General features: G+C 47.1%; 1 protein-coding gene across 2 annotated transcripts; it reads left to right on the forward strand.

Annotated features, from left to right (window-relative positions):
- Positions 1–4,037: 4,037 nt before the first annotated feature.
- Positions 4,038–14,638, forward strand: PSPH (phosphoserine phosphatase). Of its 2 annotated transcripts, XM_054647097.2 has the most exons (6): positions 4,038–4,296; positions 9,066–9,224; positions 11,072–11,206; positions 12,652–12,797; positions 13,555–13,703; positions 14,452–14,638. In XM_054647097.2, the coding sequence occupies exons 2-6, from the start codon at positions 9,085–9,087 to the stop codon at positions 14,560–14,562; spliced, it is 681 nt and encodes a 226-aa protein (XP_054503072.1). In that variant the 5' UTR covers positions 4,038–4,296; positions 9,066–9,084; the 3' UTR covers positions 14,563–14,638. The 2 variants fall into 2 exon arrangements, with proteins under 2 accessions (XP_054503072.1, XP_077044896.1); XM_077188781.1 differs by lacking the exon at positions 4,038–4,296 and having other exon boundaries at positions 9,056–9,224.
- Positions 14,639–18,355: the final 3,717 nt, after the last annotated feature.

Below are 18,355 nucleotides of genomic sequence, written 5' to 3' on the forward strand. Positions count from 1 at the left end.
CTTGGCGCGCTTGCCGCGTTCCCATTGGCTACGGTGCCTGTCGCTCCGGCTAGTCCCTCCCTCTCCCCGTTGCTGAGGAGCGGGCGCGGCGCTGCCCTCAGAGCGGGCCCTGAGGGGAGAGCGGGGCGGGTGAGGGTGGTTTCTGAGCGAGCGGGGATGGTCGGTGTGTAATCCGGCCTCTCATGTCCCGGACACCCCCAGCAACTCCGCAGAACCGTCAGAATAAATAATTAAACCCGGTGATTTCACATTAGACCGATAAAATTAATAGTTAAGTGGACTGGATTAATAATCAATGGTTCTTAGTTAAATTCGGGATTGAGGTTAATAAAAACTCATTTTTTCATAGCACACAAGCTGATGTGTGGGGAGCCGGGGCCTCCATAGCTCCCAGTGCACACCCTCTGCCCGGGGCTTTCCTGGCCTGAATCCCTCCCAGGGGTTCTAAGGATGGGGACGGTCCACGCAGAGGTTTCCATGTAGAATAAAACCAGAAATATTAATGTCAAGACAGCCTTGGTGGGTGCTGAAACGTTTCCCTACGTGGCCTGTCCGGGCTCAGTCCTGGAGACATTAAAATATTTGTGTCTTTGGACTCTGAAATGGAAGGACAAGTGAGTTTCCCGGAGAGGAGCTGGAGAAGGAGCTCCTGCCATAGTCCCTCACACCCTGCGGGCACTGATTGCAACAGGTTTGAATCCCAAATTGCTCCGTCTGGGCTTGTCCCCTCCAACACCCACCGGAGCACAGGGCAACACCAGGTGTGACACAACCTCTTCTTATTCCAGGGGTTGCATGAGGCCCCACAGTAATCCCCAGGCAGTTCCCTGTGCTCTGCAGCCCAGCTGCTCCAGAGGCTGCTGACCACAGGCACAAGTGGCCCTGAGGCCAGGATTTTGTCAGAATTTGGTGCAGGCAAGGCAGAGACCCTTCCCCAGCCCTCTCCTACCAGGTGTGAAGATGCCCAGAGAAGCTGGGAGTGTCCAAGGCCAGGTTGGACAGGGCTTGGAGCAGCCTGGGGTGGTGGAAAGTGTTCCTGCCCATGGCAGGGGGTGAAACAAGATGCTCCTTAAGTTCCCTTCCAACCAAACCTATGGATTCTATAAAATCCTTCCCTCTCCATCCCACTTTTTGCAGCAGGGAGCTCTGGATGCAGCCCTGGATTGCTCCAGCAATGCAGAGACCTGGATGTATTTCCACACCACCTCCAGGAGCAGAGTCTGAGCCTGCTGCTGGGTCCAGTTTTGCTGCACAGGACTTTTGGGGGAGCTTGATGGGAAATGTCAGTGTCAAGTGTCAGGGCAGCCTGGCTGGATTGGCTGCAGGCTGTGGCACCTGCTTTGGGTGAGGATCTCAGGTTTCTGGGCAAAATGCCACGCTGTGCACAAGAGGAGGACTCCCACATGTGGTCTGTCTGTCTCCCTGGAGGGGACAGCTGCTGATATCATTGGGATTCTGGTTTTTAATGTTTTAGGTGATGTTTGGACATCCTACAAGCTTGGAGACCTATTGCTGAGCAGTGTCTTGTGAAATATTTTGATGCTGACTCCAGTGGAGTGGCTGGGCTTTCTCCTCTGTGGTCGCAATCATTAGAAATAAACATTAAACATTGCAAAATGCAGGGAATCACAGTTGCCATTTCAATATTGGCTCTGGAACTCTGTAAAAATGTTGTCTGCACTTCACTGGGATGCTGAAACCATAACAAAACAAACCACCAAACCTGGCCCAAGGCTGCTGTGCAAATATCTGAGATGCAATGTCCAGTCAAAACACCCGGATCCCCAGCTCTGCCCTGGATTCTGGCACTCCCAGATCAAATATTTTGTTGCCTTTGCTTCTCTGGGTTGGTTTTTTTTTTTTTTTTTTTTTTTTTTTTTGCCTGTTCCTCTCAGGGCTGTTCTCAGCAGAGGGCAGCCTTGTCAAACCCATCCCAGGCTCGTTAAATTTCATGTTTTCCTTGCTGATGCCTATGGAAAGGCAGGAACTGCCCATGCTGGAAAATAGAGAGAAAATTAAATTTTGAGATGTTTTTTTTTAGGAGAAGAGGGGGGAAAAGGGAAAAGCTGTTTCAAAGACATTCTAATCCTCCATGCAGGTGGTTTCTGCTTTCTTTCTTTTTTTTTTTTTTTTTTTACAAATTGAGAGGTTCTGTAGTACAAGAATTGGGTGCTGTGTTTGGATCAAGTTTGTATTTTTACTCCTGAGCATCCTCCTACAGCTCCCAGGCAGAGCTCTCTGTGTTTCCTTGCTGGCTCACATTCCTCAGGATAGTTATTTTGTATTATAGTAACATTTCTCACGAGCATCTTCACATTAAAATCCCATTTTGCAGCATTTTTCAGCCATCAAGACAAGCTTTTTTTTTTTTCTTTTTTTTTTAGTCTTAGCTGTAGAATTGTTCTATTTGTTTTTTATGTGTAATGAAAATAAAGGGCAAATGCTTACCAGACTTAAATTGCCCTATGAATTCAATGGATTACACCAGGTTAAAATCAAAATATTTAACTAAATTAAAGCCAACACGTCCATTAAACTAAGCCAAATAAAGGCAATATCCTTCATGAAATATTCAGCAGCAATTCTCTTAGTCAAGCCAGGCACTGCTTATCTTGGCAAAAACCCCTCTGAGATTCTCAGTAAAAGCCATTTTCTTTCATCTTTATCAAGATGGGTTTTCCTTTAACCTTGTTCACAGAAATGATTTCTAAATCTGCTTTAAACAACATCCTGTCCTGCCACGTTAAAACTGACAAACAGCACCGGGCTGCTGATCCCTGGCACCAGTTTGGCAGCACAGGGGCTTGGTCCCATCTTTTCCTGACTCGAGAAGCTCCTGAGAGATGATCCTGTCATGTACTGAGAAATTCTGAAAAAACATAAGGGGAGGAGGGGCACAAAAGGTGATGGGATTTAATTAAGAAATGGAATTTTGAGGGGTGACACTGCCAGGATGGCAGAAGAGGTCATGCACAGAGCATGACTGGAGCATCCAGCAGTGCAGAACAGACGGGCAGCAGTCACAGGACTCCTGGCACAAGTGGACAAAAGCAGCTAAATCAGCTAAATCAGCTTTTCTTGACCTTGAACCAAACAACTCCTGGCCTGGCACTGTCCCATTTTCCAAGCCAGGGCAGCGAGCGAGGGCAGCTCTTCCATGGGATGCCAAAGGACAAGCACGGGCAACTTTGGCAATTTTTCCACAGCTTTTGGGGACACAACACAGAGCCTTTTCCCACGCCTTTCCCCTTTGCTGCCGAGCTTTTGCCAGCTTTGGATGGGATTTGTGTGTGTAGCTTCACTCAGGGATGCACTAACAGCTTAAGCCAAGAGGAGATATTGCAACTTAAATTCCTGAAAGGTGCCTGTGCTCAGGTGGGGTTGGTCTCTTTTTCCAGGCAGCACTGACAGAACCAGAGGACACAGTGTTAAGCTGTGCCAAGAGAAATATAGGTTGGATGTTAGGAGAAAGTTTTTTACAGAAAGAGAGATAAAGTTCTGGAATGGCTGCCCAGGGGGGTGGTGGAGTCCCCATCCCGGGGTGTGTTTAACAAAGCCTGGATGTGGCACTGGGTGCCAGGGTTTAGCTGAGGTGTTGGGGCTGGCTTGGACTCGATGATCTTAAAGGTGTCTTCCAACCTGGTCATTCTGGGAATTCTGGGAATTTTGGGACTAGGGAGGTGGTGAAGTCCCCATCCCTGGATGTGTTTAACAAAGCCTGGATGTGGCACTGGGTGCCAGGGTTTAACAAAGCCTGGATGTGGCACTGGATGCCAGGGTTTAGTTGGGGTTTTGGGGCTGGGTTGGACTCGATGATCTTCAAGGTCTCTTCCAACCTGGTCACTCTGTGATCCCAGCTCACACATCCTCCCTTCTCCCCCGAAAACAGGACAGTTCCTCGCTGATTTCAGCCAGGAGAAGCTCCCGATTGCCGCTGCCCGGAGCTGCCCGGCCTGGCTGAGCGAGCCCCGCGCCCGCCGCTGCCTGCCCGGCCTGGCCCGGCCTGGCCCGGCCCGGCTCCTCCCCTGCCCCGGGGCGGTCACACCTCTGCCGCCCTCGCTGGCAGCGAACAGCTGCCCTGCTCTGCTCCCATGTGTGCGAGCACCTCAAACAAACCCCCCGGGCCGCCTGACTCAGCGCTTTATCAGGGGCCGAGCGGCAAAATGCGGCTCTCGTCCAGCGCAGCCCGTGCGCGGGGTTTGTGCCGCTGAGGGCTCAGCTGATCCCTCCCTGCCAGGCGCAGCCCGGAGCCTCCCGGCGGCAGCAGCAGCCACGGCCGCTTCCCTTCTGTGTTCTGTAAGTCACCGGCATCGCGCTTTTCTCGCAGCTCGGAAGGGGTCGGAGTTTGGCTCGCAGCTCCGTAACACAAGGGGGGTTTTTCCAGCAGGGAAAATGAGGAGGATCTTGTGCCTTGTGCTGCCCGGCTGGTTTATAACAGCGGCGTGAATGAATGATGCAATCGGGCGCGGGGGGAGCAGCAGCGTTTTGGCAGCACGGGCGAGAGGGGATTGGAGAGTTGGGAGGTGGATGTCAACATCCAACAGGTTCCTTCTGGCCTTTTTCACCTGCTTTTGGCGAGGTGTTTGAGTGAGTTCGCTGTGAGGCACTGCTGTGCAGATAATCGTGCGGAGCTGCGAGCGGCTCATCTCTTGACTCGCAGGCAGCTTTGTGCCGCTGCCTTTGCAAACTGAGCGGGAGGTTAAAGCAAAACCTAACGTGAAATAGAAAACCCAGGAGGTTTAACAAAAACCTGAAAAAAAAAGAAGAAAAACCCAGGAGGTTAAGGACCGAATTCTTACCCTGCAAACCACAGAAAGTTACGTGTGGATGGGTTGAACTTCTACAACTTATATAAAACACGAACACAATTTCCTTAAATATAACTAATCTGCTTAAATGTATCAGCTTTCCTCTAAAGCTTTCAAGACGTTGCTAATTCTGAGGATGAAAGCTCAGCACAGAAAAGCTGTGCCACTGTATTATTGCCATTTTACAGACACAGGACTGGAAACAATGAGGATTAAGTGGTTTGTTTCAACTCATACCATGGAAACACTCCTGGGAATGTTCTTAGAAGCTGTAGGAGGAAAAGGTCCTGAAAAAAACTTTCAAGAACTATTTTCTCCAAATCCTTTGCTCTGAGCAGCAGTTTCCCTTCAAGGCAAAAGAAACAGTTTAATGTGGTTGAACTTCTGTCACTGTTCAGTACAATGTTAAATGGGGAAGTGAATCAGAAATTGTTTGCAAACAAGGATATTCCTGAGTGCTGGGTAATAGTTCATTAAGATTCACTTAATCTTCATTTTTAACAGCAATAAGTGTGAACATCATGCAAAGTAGCAGCGTGGCAGCACTTCTGAAAGCTGAAATATGACAACAAGGGAGGTTTAGTCACAACGAGGGGTTTGAGATCTCATTAGAACCTTGCAGCCCCAGAACACCTGCAGTTCTGAGCTCCACTTACTGCTTCCATTTGCATTTCCACATGACCTGTGGATACAGAGGATGGGGCAGTTTTTCCCCGTGAGGCAAGTGCCCTTCTTTGAAGGGACAGTAAACAGAGAGGATTTCAGTTGTTTTCCTTTCCCATGTGCTCTTACATAATTCCCCTGTTTGTGACTCCACCCTGTCTATTATGAAAGAGAATTATTTCTTGTGAAAATGTCTTTATTTTTTTTTAAACAGCCTAATGAAACTCTTCATAGTCTGGAGGCAAGGAGATCTCATGGGAATTCCCCTTTTCTCTTGTCGTTTTCTTTTATCTCCATTTTTATCTCAAGTTTCACCCTACCTGTCTCTCTCTCACTCTGTTGTCTTCTTTAGCCACTTCTTTGCCCATTGTTCTTCTTTTCCCCATATTCTTCTTTCCACCTTTTCCCCACGGCATTTTATACCAGACCTCTTGAAATGTTTGCTGCTTGGGTGCTTTTCAGGCTAGGAATTGATTACCTTCCTGAAATTCAGGGTAGGAAGATCAGAGATTCCCTATCAGTGTTTTTCATATGGAAACAGAACCCATTATTTGTGGGAATTTCATTTTTCTTCCTATCTCATTAAAACATTTACACTTTTAAGCAATCAGATGCTCTGTATTTAGAATAATTAATCTCTGCCACTTATACAGGCCTGGACCACTCTGGAATACAAAATTGCTTTTTCCTGACTGCAAATGAGATTTGTCCATAGAAGGGTTTTACACAACTTTAATTCTTTTTGCTCTAATGTGCTACTGATGATTTTTGCAATTCTTCCCTTCCAGTTTGTCATTTTTAGACAACATAAACCATAGTTTGAAACGATTTTCAAATAGAAATAAAGAGAGGACAGGGTTAATTCCAACTATGACTCCACAATAATTCTTCTTTATTTGTCCATCAAAGTGCAAAGTCCAGCACAGCTTTCATGCCATCATTGTCAGCTCATTCAGCAGGGGAAGGAGCATGGGAAATGTGGACATCAGAGAGAAGGAAAAGTGAACATTTCATCAGTCCCAGCACACCTGTGGAGAGATAACATTTTTCTGGGACAGATTAAAGCCTTGCATGCAGACCCAAATTGCAGCTTGTCACCGAGCAGTCACGTCACAGAGCAGTGTCCCTGTGGTCTTTGTGAGGTCCCCAGGATGAGGGAAGAGATGAATCTGACTCCGTGTTCTCAGAAGGCTGATTTATTATTTTATGATATTATATTATATTAAAGAATAATATACTAAAACTATACTAAAGAATACAGAAAGGATACAGACAGAAGGCTTAACAAGAATGATAATGAAAGTGCTGAGAGTCTGACACAGCTGATGGTGATTGGTCATTAAGTAAAAACAATTCACATGGAACCAATCAAACATTCACCTGTTGGTAAACAATGTCCAAACCACATTCCAAAGCAGCCAAACACAGGAGAAGCAAATCAGATAATTACGATTTACATTTTTCTCTGAGGCTTCTCAGCTTCCCAGGAGAAGAAATCCCAGCAAAGGGATTTTTCAGGAAATATGACAGTGCCATGTCCCCACACGGCGCCATTGCCTCACGGGGTTACAGAGCAGCCCCAGGTGTGGCAATGGTGGCTTTGCATCATTGGGGACACACACTGGTGACGCCAATGTCACAGCTGCCCTGGAACACGGCCCTGCTGCCTGGAAATCTGGGAGCTTTCACTGCAAACACAGGCACAGCTCTGCAGCCCAGGGCAAGTCAAGGCTAAAACAAACGTGCAATTCACGTGGCACCTGCCCAGCCAGTGCCAAGCCTGAGCTCAGAGCTGGCCTCTGGCCACAGGCCTCACCTCAGAGCTGGGTGCTGGCAGAGGGAGGCTCTGATGTCCATGAAGTTCTGATGTCCATGAAGTTCTGATGTCCACCTTTCTTTTACATGCTGTGCTGATGGCTGGTGACTCATTTAACTAATTATGACTATTATATAACTATTATATAACTATCAGTTACTCATGATAACTAATTTTTCTTACATGTCCAGTGCAGTCTTTGTAGAAAAAGATAAAACCCCACATGGCCTGCAGCAAATAATCCTTTAGCCATGATCCTAAAGCTGGACTGGGGTTTATGGTGTGTCCATGCACCAAGGGCAGGGTTGTGCCAAACTGCAGTTCAGAGGGGCTCTGGAAAAGCCCTTTTCTGGGAAACCTCCTCTAGTGCCACCAACCCCTCAAAGGCAGCAGAATAAACCTCAAAATGTCCTGTCTGAGGGCTGCCTGTGCCTCTCGTGTCACTCATTGTCTCTGTCCCTTGCCCATTGACACCTGTCAGGCAGACACAGCTCCTGGCTGTTCACAACAGGTTTCACCACTCAGGCTGGGTGCTGCCTTCAGACAGATCTCCACCTCCCCACAACAGATTGGAGCATTCTCCTTTATTCCATGCAAAGAGCACATAAGAGAGGTGTGTGCTCTACATTCGTAGTGAGGATGGGAATTTTTCATAAAGCTTTTTGTGTATCCCAATATTCATCATGTCCTGGGAATAAACCCAAAGGTTCTTGTTCCTGCTTTGACCATTAGTGAGAGGAAAACAAAAGATGAAAGGTTGTAACGACATCCATAATTCTTAAGAATGTGCTGTTTGATGGTGTTTTTCCCCTGTCCCAGGAAAAGAACCTGCAACCCAGATCAATCACACAAGACATGTCCTGAGAGATGTCTGAGAGATTGGAAGAAACAAAAACTTCTACAAAAATCTGAGAAGTGAGATAAATAGGCAGGTGTTGTTTGTGTCTAAATTATAGATTAGTACTCAGTAAAATCCACACTGAATTAATTCCCCTATGAAAGCACAAGGTGAGTAGGGATGAGTAAGAAGATATTTAACTCCTTAAGCTTCTGATCTGCAGAAGTGCTCAACATGTTGAAGTGGGCAGATCTAAAAGGGTAGGAAAGAAACCTTTTTCAACAAAAGGGGTAGAAAATGGGACTATTATGGAAAGGGATTAAAATTAATTTTCAGGGACTGTTATAGAAAATGTGATGTCTTGATGGGTTGAGTGAAGTTCTCGAGGGCCAAGCATTTGATGGGTTTATAAAAGGCTAATCCCCAAAGTTAATGGTCCAATCTTTTATTGATGAAGATGTAGGACAGGATCTAAACCTTCCTGATTTAGGGCCAACCACTCATTGATAGGTTTAGGATAGTTTGTAATCAATCCTTAGGACCTGGGTGTCCAGCCTGGGAGAGATGAGAAACCAAGACCCCCCCTGAGCTGAACCAGAGCCCTGCAACCCCACAGAGCTCTTGGCAGCCTGGTGCCTCAGGCAATGCCAAGGATTGCAACCTTGAACCCACGGATGGGCTGAGGCAGCAGGCAACAAATCAGCAGCAGCCCAGGGCCCCACGGCCCACCTGGAGCACGAGGTGACCATCAGGAGGCAGCAACAGCAGGAGCAAATCAGCAGCTGGGGCAGACCTCCACCACCATTGCCCTCGGGATAAAAGCCCTGAGCCGCCTGCGCTCGGCCCTTCTCACCCGCGCCGCAGCAGCAGCAGCACCAATGGCTCAGGAAACAGTGCACTACTCCCACTCAGAGAAAGATTTCATCTTGTCCCCTCACAGTAAGAAGGCTCCCAAAAGGATGGCATCCCTGATGGAGCTGAAGGAGATCTTCCGCAGCGCCGACGCCGTGTGCTTCGACGTGGACAGCACTGTCATCAGGGAGGAGGGCATCGACGAGCTGGCCAAGTTCTGCGGGGTCGGGGACGCCGTGGCAGAGATGTGAGTGAGCCTGGGGAGCTCAGGTCAGGCAGAGTGAGCCATGGCAGGGATGTGAGTGAGCCTGGGGAGCTGAGGTCAGGCAGAGTGAGCCATGGCAGAGATGTGAGTGAGCCTGGGGAGCTGAGGTCAGGCAGAGTGAGCCATGGCAGAGATGTGAGTGAGCCTGGGGAGCCCAGGTCAGGCAGAGTGAGCCATGGCAGAGATGTGAGTGAGCCTGGGGAGCCCAGGTCAGGCAGAGTGAGCCATGGCAGAGATGTGAGTGAGCCTGGGGAGCCCAGGTCAGGCAGAGTGAGCCATGGCAGAGATGTGAGTGAGCCTGGGGAGCTCACACAGGTCAGGCAGAGTGAGCCATGGCAGAGATGTGAGTGAGCCTGGGGAGCTGAGGTCAGGCAGAGTGAGCCATGGCAGGGATGTGAGTGAGCATGGGGAGCTCAGGTCAGGCAGAGTGAGCCATGGCAGAGATGTGAGTGAGGCTGGGGAGCTCACACAGGTCAGGCAGAGTGAGCCATGGCAGAGATGTGAGTGGGCCTGGGGAGCTGAGGTCAGGCAGAGTGAGCCATGGCAGAGATGTGAGTGAGCCTGGGGAGCTCAGGTCAGGCAGAGTGAGCCATGGCAGGGATGTGAGTGAGCCTGGGGAGCTCACACAGGTCAGGCAGAGTGAGCCATGGCAGAGATGTGAGTGAGCCTGGGGAGCTCACACAGGTCAGGCAGAGTGAGCCATGGCAGAGATGTGAGTGAGCCTGGGGAGCCCAGGTCAGGCAGAGTGAGCCATGGCAGAGATGTGAGTGAGCCTGGGGAGCCCAGGTCAGGCAGAGTGAGCCATGGCAGGGATGTGAGTGAGCCTGGGGAGCTCAGGTCAGGCAGAGTGAGCCATGGCAGGGATGTGAGTGAGCATGGGGAGCCCAGGTCAGGCAGAGTGAGCCATGGCAGAGATGTGAGTGAGCCTGGGGAGCTGAGGTCAGGCAGAGTGAGCCATGGCAGAGATGTGAGTGAGCCTGGGGAGCCCAGGTCAGGCAGAGTGAGCCATGGCAGAGATGTGAGTGAGCCTGGGGAGCTGAGGTCAGGCAGAGTGAGCCATGGCAGAGATGTGAGTGAGCCTGGGGAGCTCAGGTCAGGCAGAGTGAGCCAGAGATGATTGAGCTGTGAGCATGGATTGGTCTGTGAGCATAGAATTGTCATTTACAGTCATTTGGTTCTGTTTGTCATATGGTTACAGTTTGTAAAGGGGTTGGGATAATAAGTGGGTAATAAGTGGATGAGGATGGGGTAATAAGTGGGGCAATAAATGGATGAGGATGGGGTAATAAGTGGGGTAATAAGTGGATGAGGTTGGGGTAATAAGGATGACATGACTTGGTTTGGGAATTGTGAGGCTGCCCAACAAAACTATCCTGGAATTAAATCTCTATTGGTAATTTTGAATTAAATCTCTATTGGTAATTTTGAATTAAATCTCTATTGGTAATTTTGATAGACCAAGAGCAGTCCTCATCATTAAACTTGGCTAGGCACTACCAAAGCCTGTTCTGCATGAGAAAACCTTACCATGAGGTGGAGGAGAGGGGCCAGCACTCCCAGCCCATGGCTGAGGCTGGGAAGCAGCACAAGCTGAAGCTTTCAGCCAAAGCTCTGTTGGATCCAGCTCAGGAATGTGGTCACAGAGGGAGTGGAGCCCTTTTCCTGTGCTCCACTGGTTCCCCATCCATGGAGATCCCATAGCCACCAATCTTTGGGGTTCAGCCCAACCTCTCCTGCCTGGCTCCCTGTCACTCCTCATTGATGCTGTGTTGTTGGGAGCAGCCCCAGCTGGTGAAGTGTCCCTGATCTGGTTTTTGGTTGTCCCTCAGGACCCGCAGAGCCATGGGTGGCACTGTGACATTCAAGGCAGCTCTCACAGCACGGTTAGGTCTCATCAGACCCTCCTATGAACAAGTGCAGAAATTAATATCTGACAACCCACCTCAGCTAACTCCAGGAATAAGGTAAGAAGAATTGAATTTTTATTTTTTTTGAAGTATTCAGGAAGCAGATGGAGTAAATAAAGCAAATTCTGTGTCGTTAGTGATGCTGTAAGGCCACTGAGCTGGTTTGTGTTGCCTTTCCTGCCCCATCTCCATGCTGGGTGTGTACAGAGCTTGGATCAGGAACCTGGCTCCTTAAACATCCATGGAAAAAGAAAAGATTCTTAGGTGTTAACTGGCACCTTGGCTGCCAAGCTCAGATCCTGGTTGGAGGATTAAATGGGAATGGAAAGGATCTGTTCAAGCACTGGTTTTTCAGGGGTGATGGGGCTGGGAGGAGATTTAATACCTCCTTAAATTTGGTCTATTCTGCGACTCTGTTACCTCTCTCTGCAGTTTGAGGGATGCATTGCTTAGAGCTACACATTCTGCAGTCCCTAAAAACATTAAAATTAAAGCAAACACACATAAATATGTGTATTCATTCATCCTGAGGTTTGGAATGACCATGAACTATTTAAACTGAAAAGCTCTGGGGATATTTTCCCTATTCAAATTGTTTCTATCCATTGAAAAGAATTTCTTTACTACAAAATCTGACCATAGCTTCAAGCCTGAAATATTTTTAGCATATAAAAAGAGTTTTAGATGATCCTGTGCTTGTATTATATATTTTTTTTTCTGTAGAAGACAGCTAGAGGTAACTACAAAGAGAACATTGTTTCCTTGTTCAGGATCATGTGATTTTCCTTTTCATTCCTTCCCTTTCTTCCTCCTTTTCATTCCTTCCCTTTCTTCCTCCTTTTCATTCCTTCCCTTTCTTCCTCCTTTTATGTGTCCTGCTTTAAGGCTCTGCTTTGCTTTTCAGTCTTTAGTGTTTCTGCTGCTCCTGCCACCCCTTCCCCTGCTCCCTGTGCTGCTCCCCTGATCTTCTGCCTCCAGAGCCAAATCCCCAGAACTCTGCACTGCCTTCGAGTCCTGCTGGCATTACTGGAGTCACAAAGTTCTTTTTTGGATTCCTTTTCTGTAGCTGGTGCCCTCTTCTAAAGATGGCATCAATGTCCAGCGCTTGGTGAACCAACTCTGAGCTAGAAAACATTTGCATTTTGCACTTTTCAGCCCACTTAGCATTTTGGAGCAGTGATTTTATCTCATCCCCTGCTTTTTGCTGCATTCCAGATTCATTTTCTTGCTGAGAAAAAAAAAAAAAAAAAAAATTGAACTGGACCTGCTCTCACTTGTTCAAGGGAACTAATGTGAAAGTGGAAAGAAAACAATTTTAGGAGTGTTTGTTTTTGAGGAATGAAACGATGGTTTTGTCCAGCTCTTGCCAGCCAGGTGTGAGCACAAACACAGAGGGAAAAGCTTTGGGCAGCAGAGATGGAAGCAGCAGCCCCCAAACCAAGCTGGAATAGCACAGAGCCTGGCTCAGGGAGGATCTCTGACCTCTGTGTGTGTGTTCCCAGGGAGCTGGTGAGCAGACTCCACCAACGAGGGGTGCAGGTGTTCCTGGTCTCGGGGGGCTTTCAGAGCATCGTGGAACACGTGGCCCTGCAGCTGAACATCCCCACAGCAAACGTCTTTGCCAACAGGCTCAAGTTCTACTTCAACGGTGAGAGCCCCTCCAGACTCCTCCCTCTGCTGATTAACGGCACTTTCCTGCCTCCAGCTCTCAGATACTGGGCTGCAGGCACTGTCCTGGTACCAATCCATGGAGGAAAAGCCACAAAACCTCACCAAAAACCAGCTCAGGGCATGCTCAGTGTAAGGAATAGAGCCGCAGTTACTTTTTAATTGCAAGCTGTGCCAAAGGTAAAACTCTGTACAGCTGCTGAGAGCAGAGTTTCATTTTCTCCTCTCCTTCAAGTTAAAGAGTCCATGACCTGAGGTGCTCTCACAGCCCTCCCTTTCAGGGCCTTCTGGAGCAGAGCTGCTCTGGGTTGGAAGCTCTGGGTTGGAAGCTCTGGGTTTGGAAGCTCTGGGTTTGGAAGCTCTGGGTTGGAAGCTCTGGGTTTGAAGCTCACCCAGCACAGCTGGAGGTGCTGAGGTTTGTTCTTACTCAGGGTTTTCTACTCTGTCTCAGCATCATCCTGGTTGCTGTTTTGGGATGTTCACACCAGAGTGGCTGGGAATGGATTGGTGGCATTGCCCCACACAGTTTCTGGTTTTCTCTGAAAATGTCTCTATTTTTCTTTGAAAGATTTGGGTGAAATCCCAGCCTTAAAGTTACCTTGGAATGACTGATTTGGGATGCTGTGCTGTGAGTTTTACAGGGCTGCATGCACTGAAATCAAGACCACAGACAGAGATTTTCCTTCATTTACCAGAAAACATCTGTATTTCCAACTTATCCCTCCTTTGTTTTCTAGGAGAATATGCAGGATTTGATGAAACACAACCAACAGCTGAATCAGGGGGGAAAGGAAAGGTTATCACTCATCTGAAAGAACAGTTCCATTTCAAGAAAGTGGTTATGATTGGAGATGGAGCTACAGACATGGAAGCCTGCCCCCCTGGAGTGAGTATTACAGAAACCCTGAATTCCTCTTGAGCAAATCCTTGGGGCAAAGAGAAGAGTAAGGTTTGGATTCTTTAATAAAAAAATTAACAGGAAGATAACTTGAAGATAACTTTTATAAATGCTCATATCTCAGGGAGAAATTTTAATTCCATCTCCCCTTCAGTTCCTTTCCCCGCACAAAAGTCTCCCAGTGCCCCAAAACTGCTCAGGATTTGTTTAATGCTTCTCACCTCAAGGCAAAAAAAAAACAAAAAAGAAAGAAAAAAAAAAAAGAAAAAAAAAACTGCAGTGGAAATTTTAAACCCTGCACTTTCACTGCAGGGGGTTTTGTGACATGTAGAAATGATGATTGCTCTGGTTAATGATTGAGGACAGGGTTAAAGTTTGCTTTTGGTATCTCTGAGATGAGGCAAACAGAGGTAAGACAAACAGGAGAGGGGTAATTGTGGGATGCTTATGCATGAGCCAATGTTTACCTGCTCTTGAATGGAATTGCATCACATTTACATCAGATTCTCAGTAAAATCTCAGGAAAATCTGAACAATCTGGAAGCTACAAGGCACCGAGAAAAAACCCCAGTAACCCAAATGCTGCAGAATGAATCGTTAATAAATCTGAAAAATGAACATGCAAAGGAAAACAGGGCAGGGGTTTTAAAATCCAATCTCAAAGGCAAATTTAATTACTGAGAACTGCCCTCCTTCCATGCAATAACCCATGTGCCCATTCCTTGTGTTTTTCCAGGATTGCTTCATTGGGTTTGGAGGCAATGTGGTCAGAAAGCAAGTGAAGGAGAAAGCCAAGTGGTACATCACCCACTTTGATGAACTGCTAAAGGAGCTGGAAGAGCGATAAATCCTCCTGTAAAATAATCTATTTAACACCTGTAAATCCATTATACAATGCCATTAAACATTTATTTGTTTGCAAACCTGTGGGCTGGAGTCTTTTAATGATTCTGGGCGTTGGGGACTCTGGCTCGTGTGGCCAATGGAACCATGCTGCTCAAATAGGTTGGAATGAAAATGGGGGAGATTTTCAATAAAACTTTCCTATGGTGGAAGAAATAAATTTACTTCCAAGGGAAGACTAAACATAGAAAATAAAAAGTTAAAAATACCTGAAGAGATTATCTCTTGGTCAATATTGCACATCTGTTGTTTCATCAGTAATGCCTCTTCTTATTTTGGGTGACCAAAAAAGAACAAGGTCACAAACAAGAACTTTGCCTAATCAATAATAATAATAATAATAATGATGATGATGATGATGTAATTCAGGCTGCAGTTTGGCAAGTACCTTTCACTGCCACAAACAAGAACTTTGCCTAATCAATAACAACAACAACAATAATAATAATTAATATGATGATGATAATATTAATAATGTAATTCAGGCTGCAGTTTGGCAAGTACCTTTCACTGCACAGAATCCCAGCTGCAGATAAGCAGTGAACAGGTGGAAAACATCCCTAAATATCTCTGACTGCATTAAAATTATGGCTCCAGAGAACCTGTAGTGTCATCTGTTACTCAACATCAGTTACTCAACCTGTCTGGGACAGGAGGTGCAGGGAAATCTGAGATCCAATGTTCATCCCTGGCCAAGAAATATTTTCAGGTGAGGGACAGAGTGGTTCCCATTCTTCATCAAAATATTCCAATCAAACTCTGAGCTATTGATTTTGGGAAGTGGTCCCAGTGTTTGTGGAATGTTTTATTCATTTCCAACCCACCCCCAGCAGCTGTAACGGGATGGGAGTGAATTCATCAACCTTTAAAGGAAATTCTGGGAGACTTCAGCCCCTTCCTCTGCCTCCAGTGTGGATTAACCACGCCTAAACTCTGCCAGAGCTAAGCCTGACCTGTTCTAAGAACTCCTCTGAGCTCCAGCTGATGGATCCTGGTTTTTTAAGGGTTCTCTTAAGTGTTTGACCCAAGAGAACACAGCTGGTAAATGCTGACAACTCTCCTGAGTGTTCTTCCCATTGTGGGAATTTTATTTCCCTGCCTTGTAAGAATCTCACCTGTGAGGATGTGAAAAGCTTTACCAATGTTAAAATCCATCACACCTGCCCCTTCCTTCAATCCCCACCTCACACAGGAGAAAGATGGGTAAATATGAAATTATTTGATATTAAAAACATTTAATATCTGCTGAGGTTTTTATCCTCTAAGTGCTTACAAAGACCCCCAGTATTTTTCCAGGAGTGTGGCAATTCTCTTTCACCCCACCACATATTTCAGAAACAGAAACAAGTGATGTCCCTACCCTCCAAAATTTCCCATTTTCTCATAATAATCACTGCTTTTCACAATTAGCACTGAATTTCTTTAATTTATGATGATTAAACCATGAGACAGCTGCTGTCCAATCTTTAAAGCATCGCCAGCAATTAAAGCAAACACTGGTTCTGTTCATTCTGTGAGGAGGAGATGGGGACAGAGGAGCCACCACAGCCCACAGTGAGGGCTGCAGCTCTCAGTGATGCTGAAAAATGCTTTTGGCTTGGAGTTACAGCAGCATTTAAATAGTAGAGAAGTAGAAGGGTTAAAAGAAAACAAACCCAGAACCAAACTTGGGATGGTTTTTGGAGCAAGGCAGACGTGTAGAGCCCCAGAGGCTTCAGCAAACCCCACAAAAGCCAAGCAGACAAGGCTGGCAGAGCTCCCCACAACTTGTGGGAGTGTTCAAGATGGAAATCCCTCCTGAGGGAAAGCCCAGCCAGCTCCCAGGGCAGCTCCTGGACAATCCAGGCAGGGCTGCATGAGCAGGGCACACCTGAGGAGCTTCTGCTCCCACTTTTCCCTGTGCAGTCCCACAGTTAGGAAGTGAAGTTTATTTGCTGTTTTTTAATGGAATTAAAAGGTCACAAAGGAAATAAATCTGCCATGGAGCTGATCAGCTGGAGGGCACTGGGGCATGGCTCAGGGCTCTGGCAGAGCCCTGGAGATGGAGTTTAACATTCACAGCAGGAGCTGCTGCCACTCGGGGCTCTATGGAAACGTGGGGCTGTGCCAGGCATTTCACAACAGCTCTTTAGGTCACACTGCCTTGGAGAAAAAATAAAAAAAATGCCCCCCTCCCCTTCCACTGGGCAAATGTGGAGCTGACCTCTAGCCCAGGAGGCAGCAGGAGCATTGCTGAGCTCAGGAGAGGCTCAGCTGTTTTGTCTGTGAAATAGTGGAAAATTCCCAGCAGGGAATGGAGCAGGGGGAGGAAAAGTTTCAGTGTCACAGATTTTGCCTGGACACATCCCAGCACAGAGGGGCAAAGTCTGGGGAGCAGCACAGGGCATACAGGGAGGACCTGGGCTCCAGGTGGGTCTTTTGATTGCCAGCCTTTACAAAAAAGGCTTTTAATGTGATTATTCAATGAGGCAGAATTGCTTTAAATTATGTATTTGCATGTGGGACAGTTTGCAGCCTTCTCCAGGACAATTAAATCTAAGTTTTAATTGTGTCATTGCAGTGGAATAAGAGTTGAGATTTGCCAGAGGCTTTTCCAAGCACTGTCCCCACTTTTCAACCTTTGGGAAGTGACTTCAGCTCTGAACTGCAGCAGTTGTGCTGTGAGAGATGCTGAGGGATTGCTCACCTAAGGAAAACCTGAACTCAGCCATGGAATCAAGAGGGAAAATCCCAAGAGCTCACAGAACCAGGGAAAACCCAGCTCAGGCAAAGGGAAGCCAAGGAAAAATTGGCATTGCCCATTTCCACTGGAGCTTACACTGATACCTGTAAGGAAAATAACAGGAACTGCTTTAGCTGCAGGTAAAATAAGGAGTTTTATCAGATTTATCAGTTTTATCTGTCCCTGAGGGCAGGCACAGCAGAGCAGGAGGCTCAGAATGAGGGGAGGCTCATCCCTAACACCTCAGGACAGGGGAATTCAGAATTGCAGGGGGAATTCAGACCCTGGCAATGGGTGAGGGACCTGCACTCTGTGATCCCACCCCACAGGACACCCAGTTACTCCTCTGATTCCTCACCCAGGCAAAACTTTGTGGCCTTTGGACAACAAGAGCTGTGCCAGGCAGAATTGAATTCCTGGTGAAGGTAAAACACATGGAGAGCATCAGAACACGAAAAATCCTGGGGCTCCAAAAATGGTTTTCTGCTGTTTGTCTCTGGCTGGGTTTGCTGGGTGGGAGCTACAAGGACAATTCTCCAGGGAAAAGAAATCTGGGAGGTGATATTGGAATCCCTTTTTTCCTTCTGCAGCTGAAGAGCAGCCCCAAAAATCAGATAAAATGGCAGCCCCAGGTGCTATCAGTGCTCAGGGCTGACTTACAAGGAGGATCAGCTCAAATGATTTCCTTGGCCCACTGAGCAACTTCAAGCTGATACAGCACAGAATGTGCCTCAGTAAAATCCCATCCCCACTTGGCAACAGGAGGAAAATATAAAACCAGACAAGAACCAGATCAAATATTGACTTTGTTCAAGGGGAAACTCAAGGGGAGGCACGAGTGCAAGTAGGAAAGAAACCACACCTGAAAAATGAAGCATCATTTGTGGAGAAAAATCAAAAGGAAAAGTGTTTTGTATTTATCATCACAGGACACTCAGCAGAATGGGATGTGATGGAGAAATTGTAAATTCACTTTGGAGAAGGACAGCAGAAAATTGGAAATGCTGTCCCCAAC

This window comes from Agelaius phoeniceus, chromosome 20, assembly GCF_051311805.1.
Source record: "Agelaius phoeniceus isolate bAgePho1 chromosome 20, bAgePho1.hap1, whole genome shotgun sequence".
NCBI classification, from domain to species: domain Eukaryota; kingdom Metazoa; phylum Chordata; class Aves; order Passeriformes; family Icteridae; genus Agelaius; species Agelaius phoeniceus.

Bases quoted from the DNA above. Each gene is read 5' to 3' on its own strand.
- PSPH (XM_054647097.2), top strand. From the start codon at position 9,085: ATGGCATCCCTGATGGAGCTGAAGGAGATCTTCCGCAGCGCCGACGCC. The intron at 11,207-12,651 runs GTAAGAAGAATT...GTGTGTTCCCAG, and splicing joins CAGCTAACTCCAGGAATAAG to GGAGCTGGTGAGCAGACTCC. The intron at 13,704-14,451 runs GTGAGTATTACA...GTGTTTTTCCAG, and splicing joins TGGAAGCCTGCCCCCCTGGA to GATTGCTTCATTGGGTTTGG.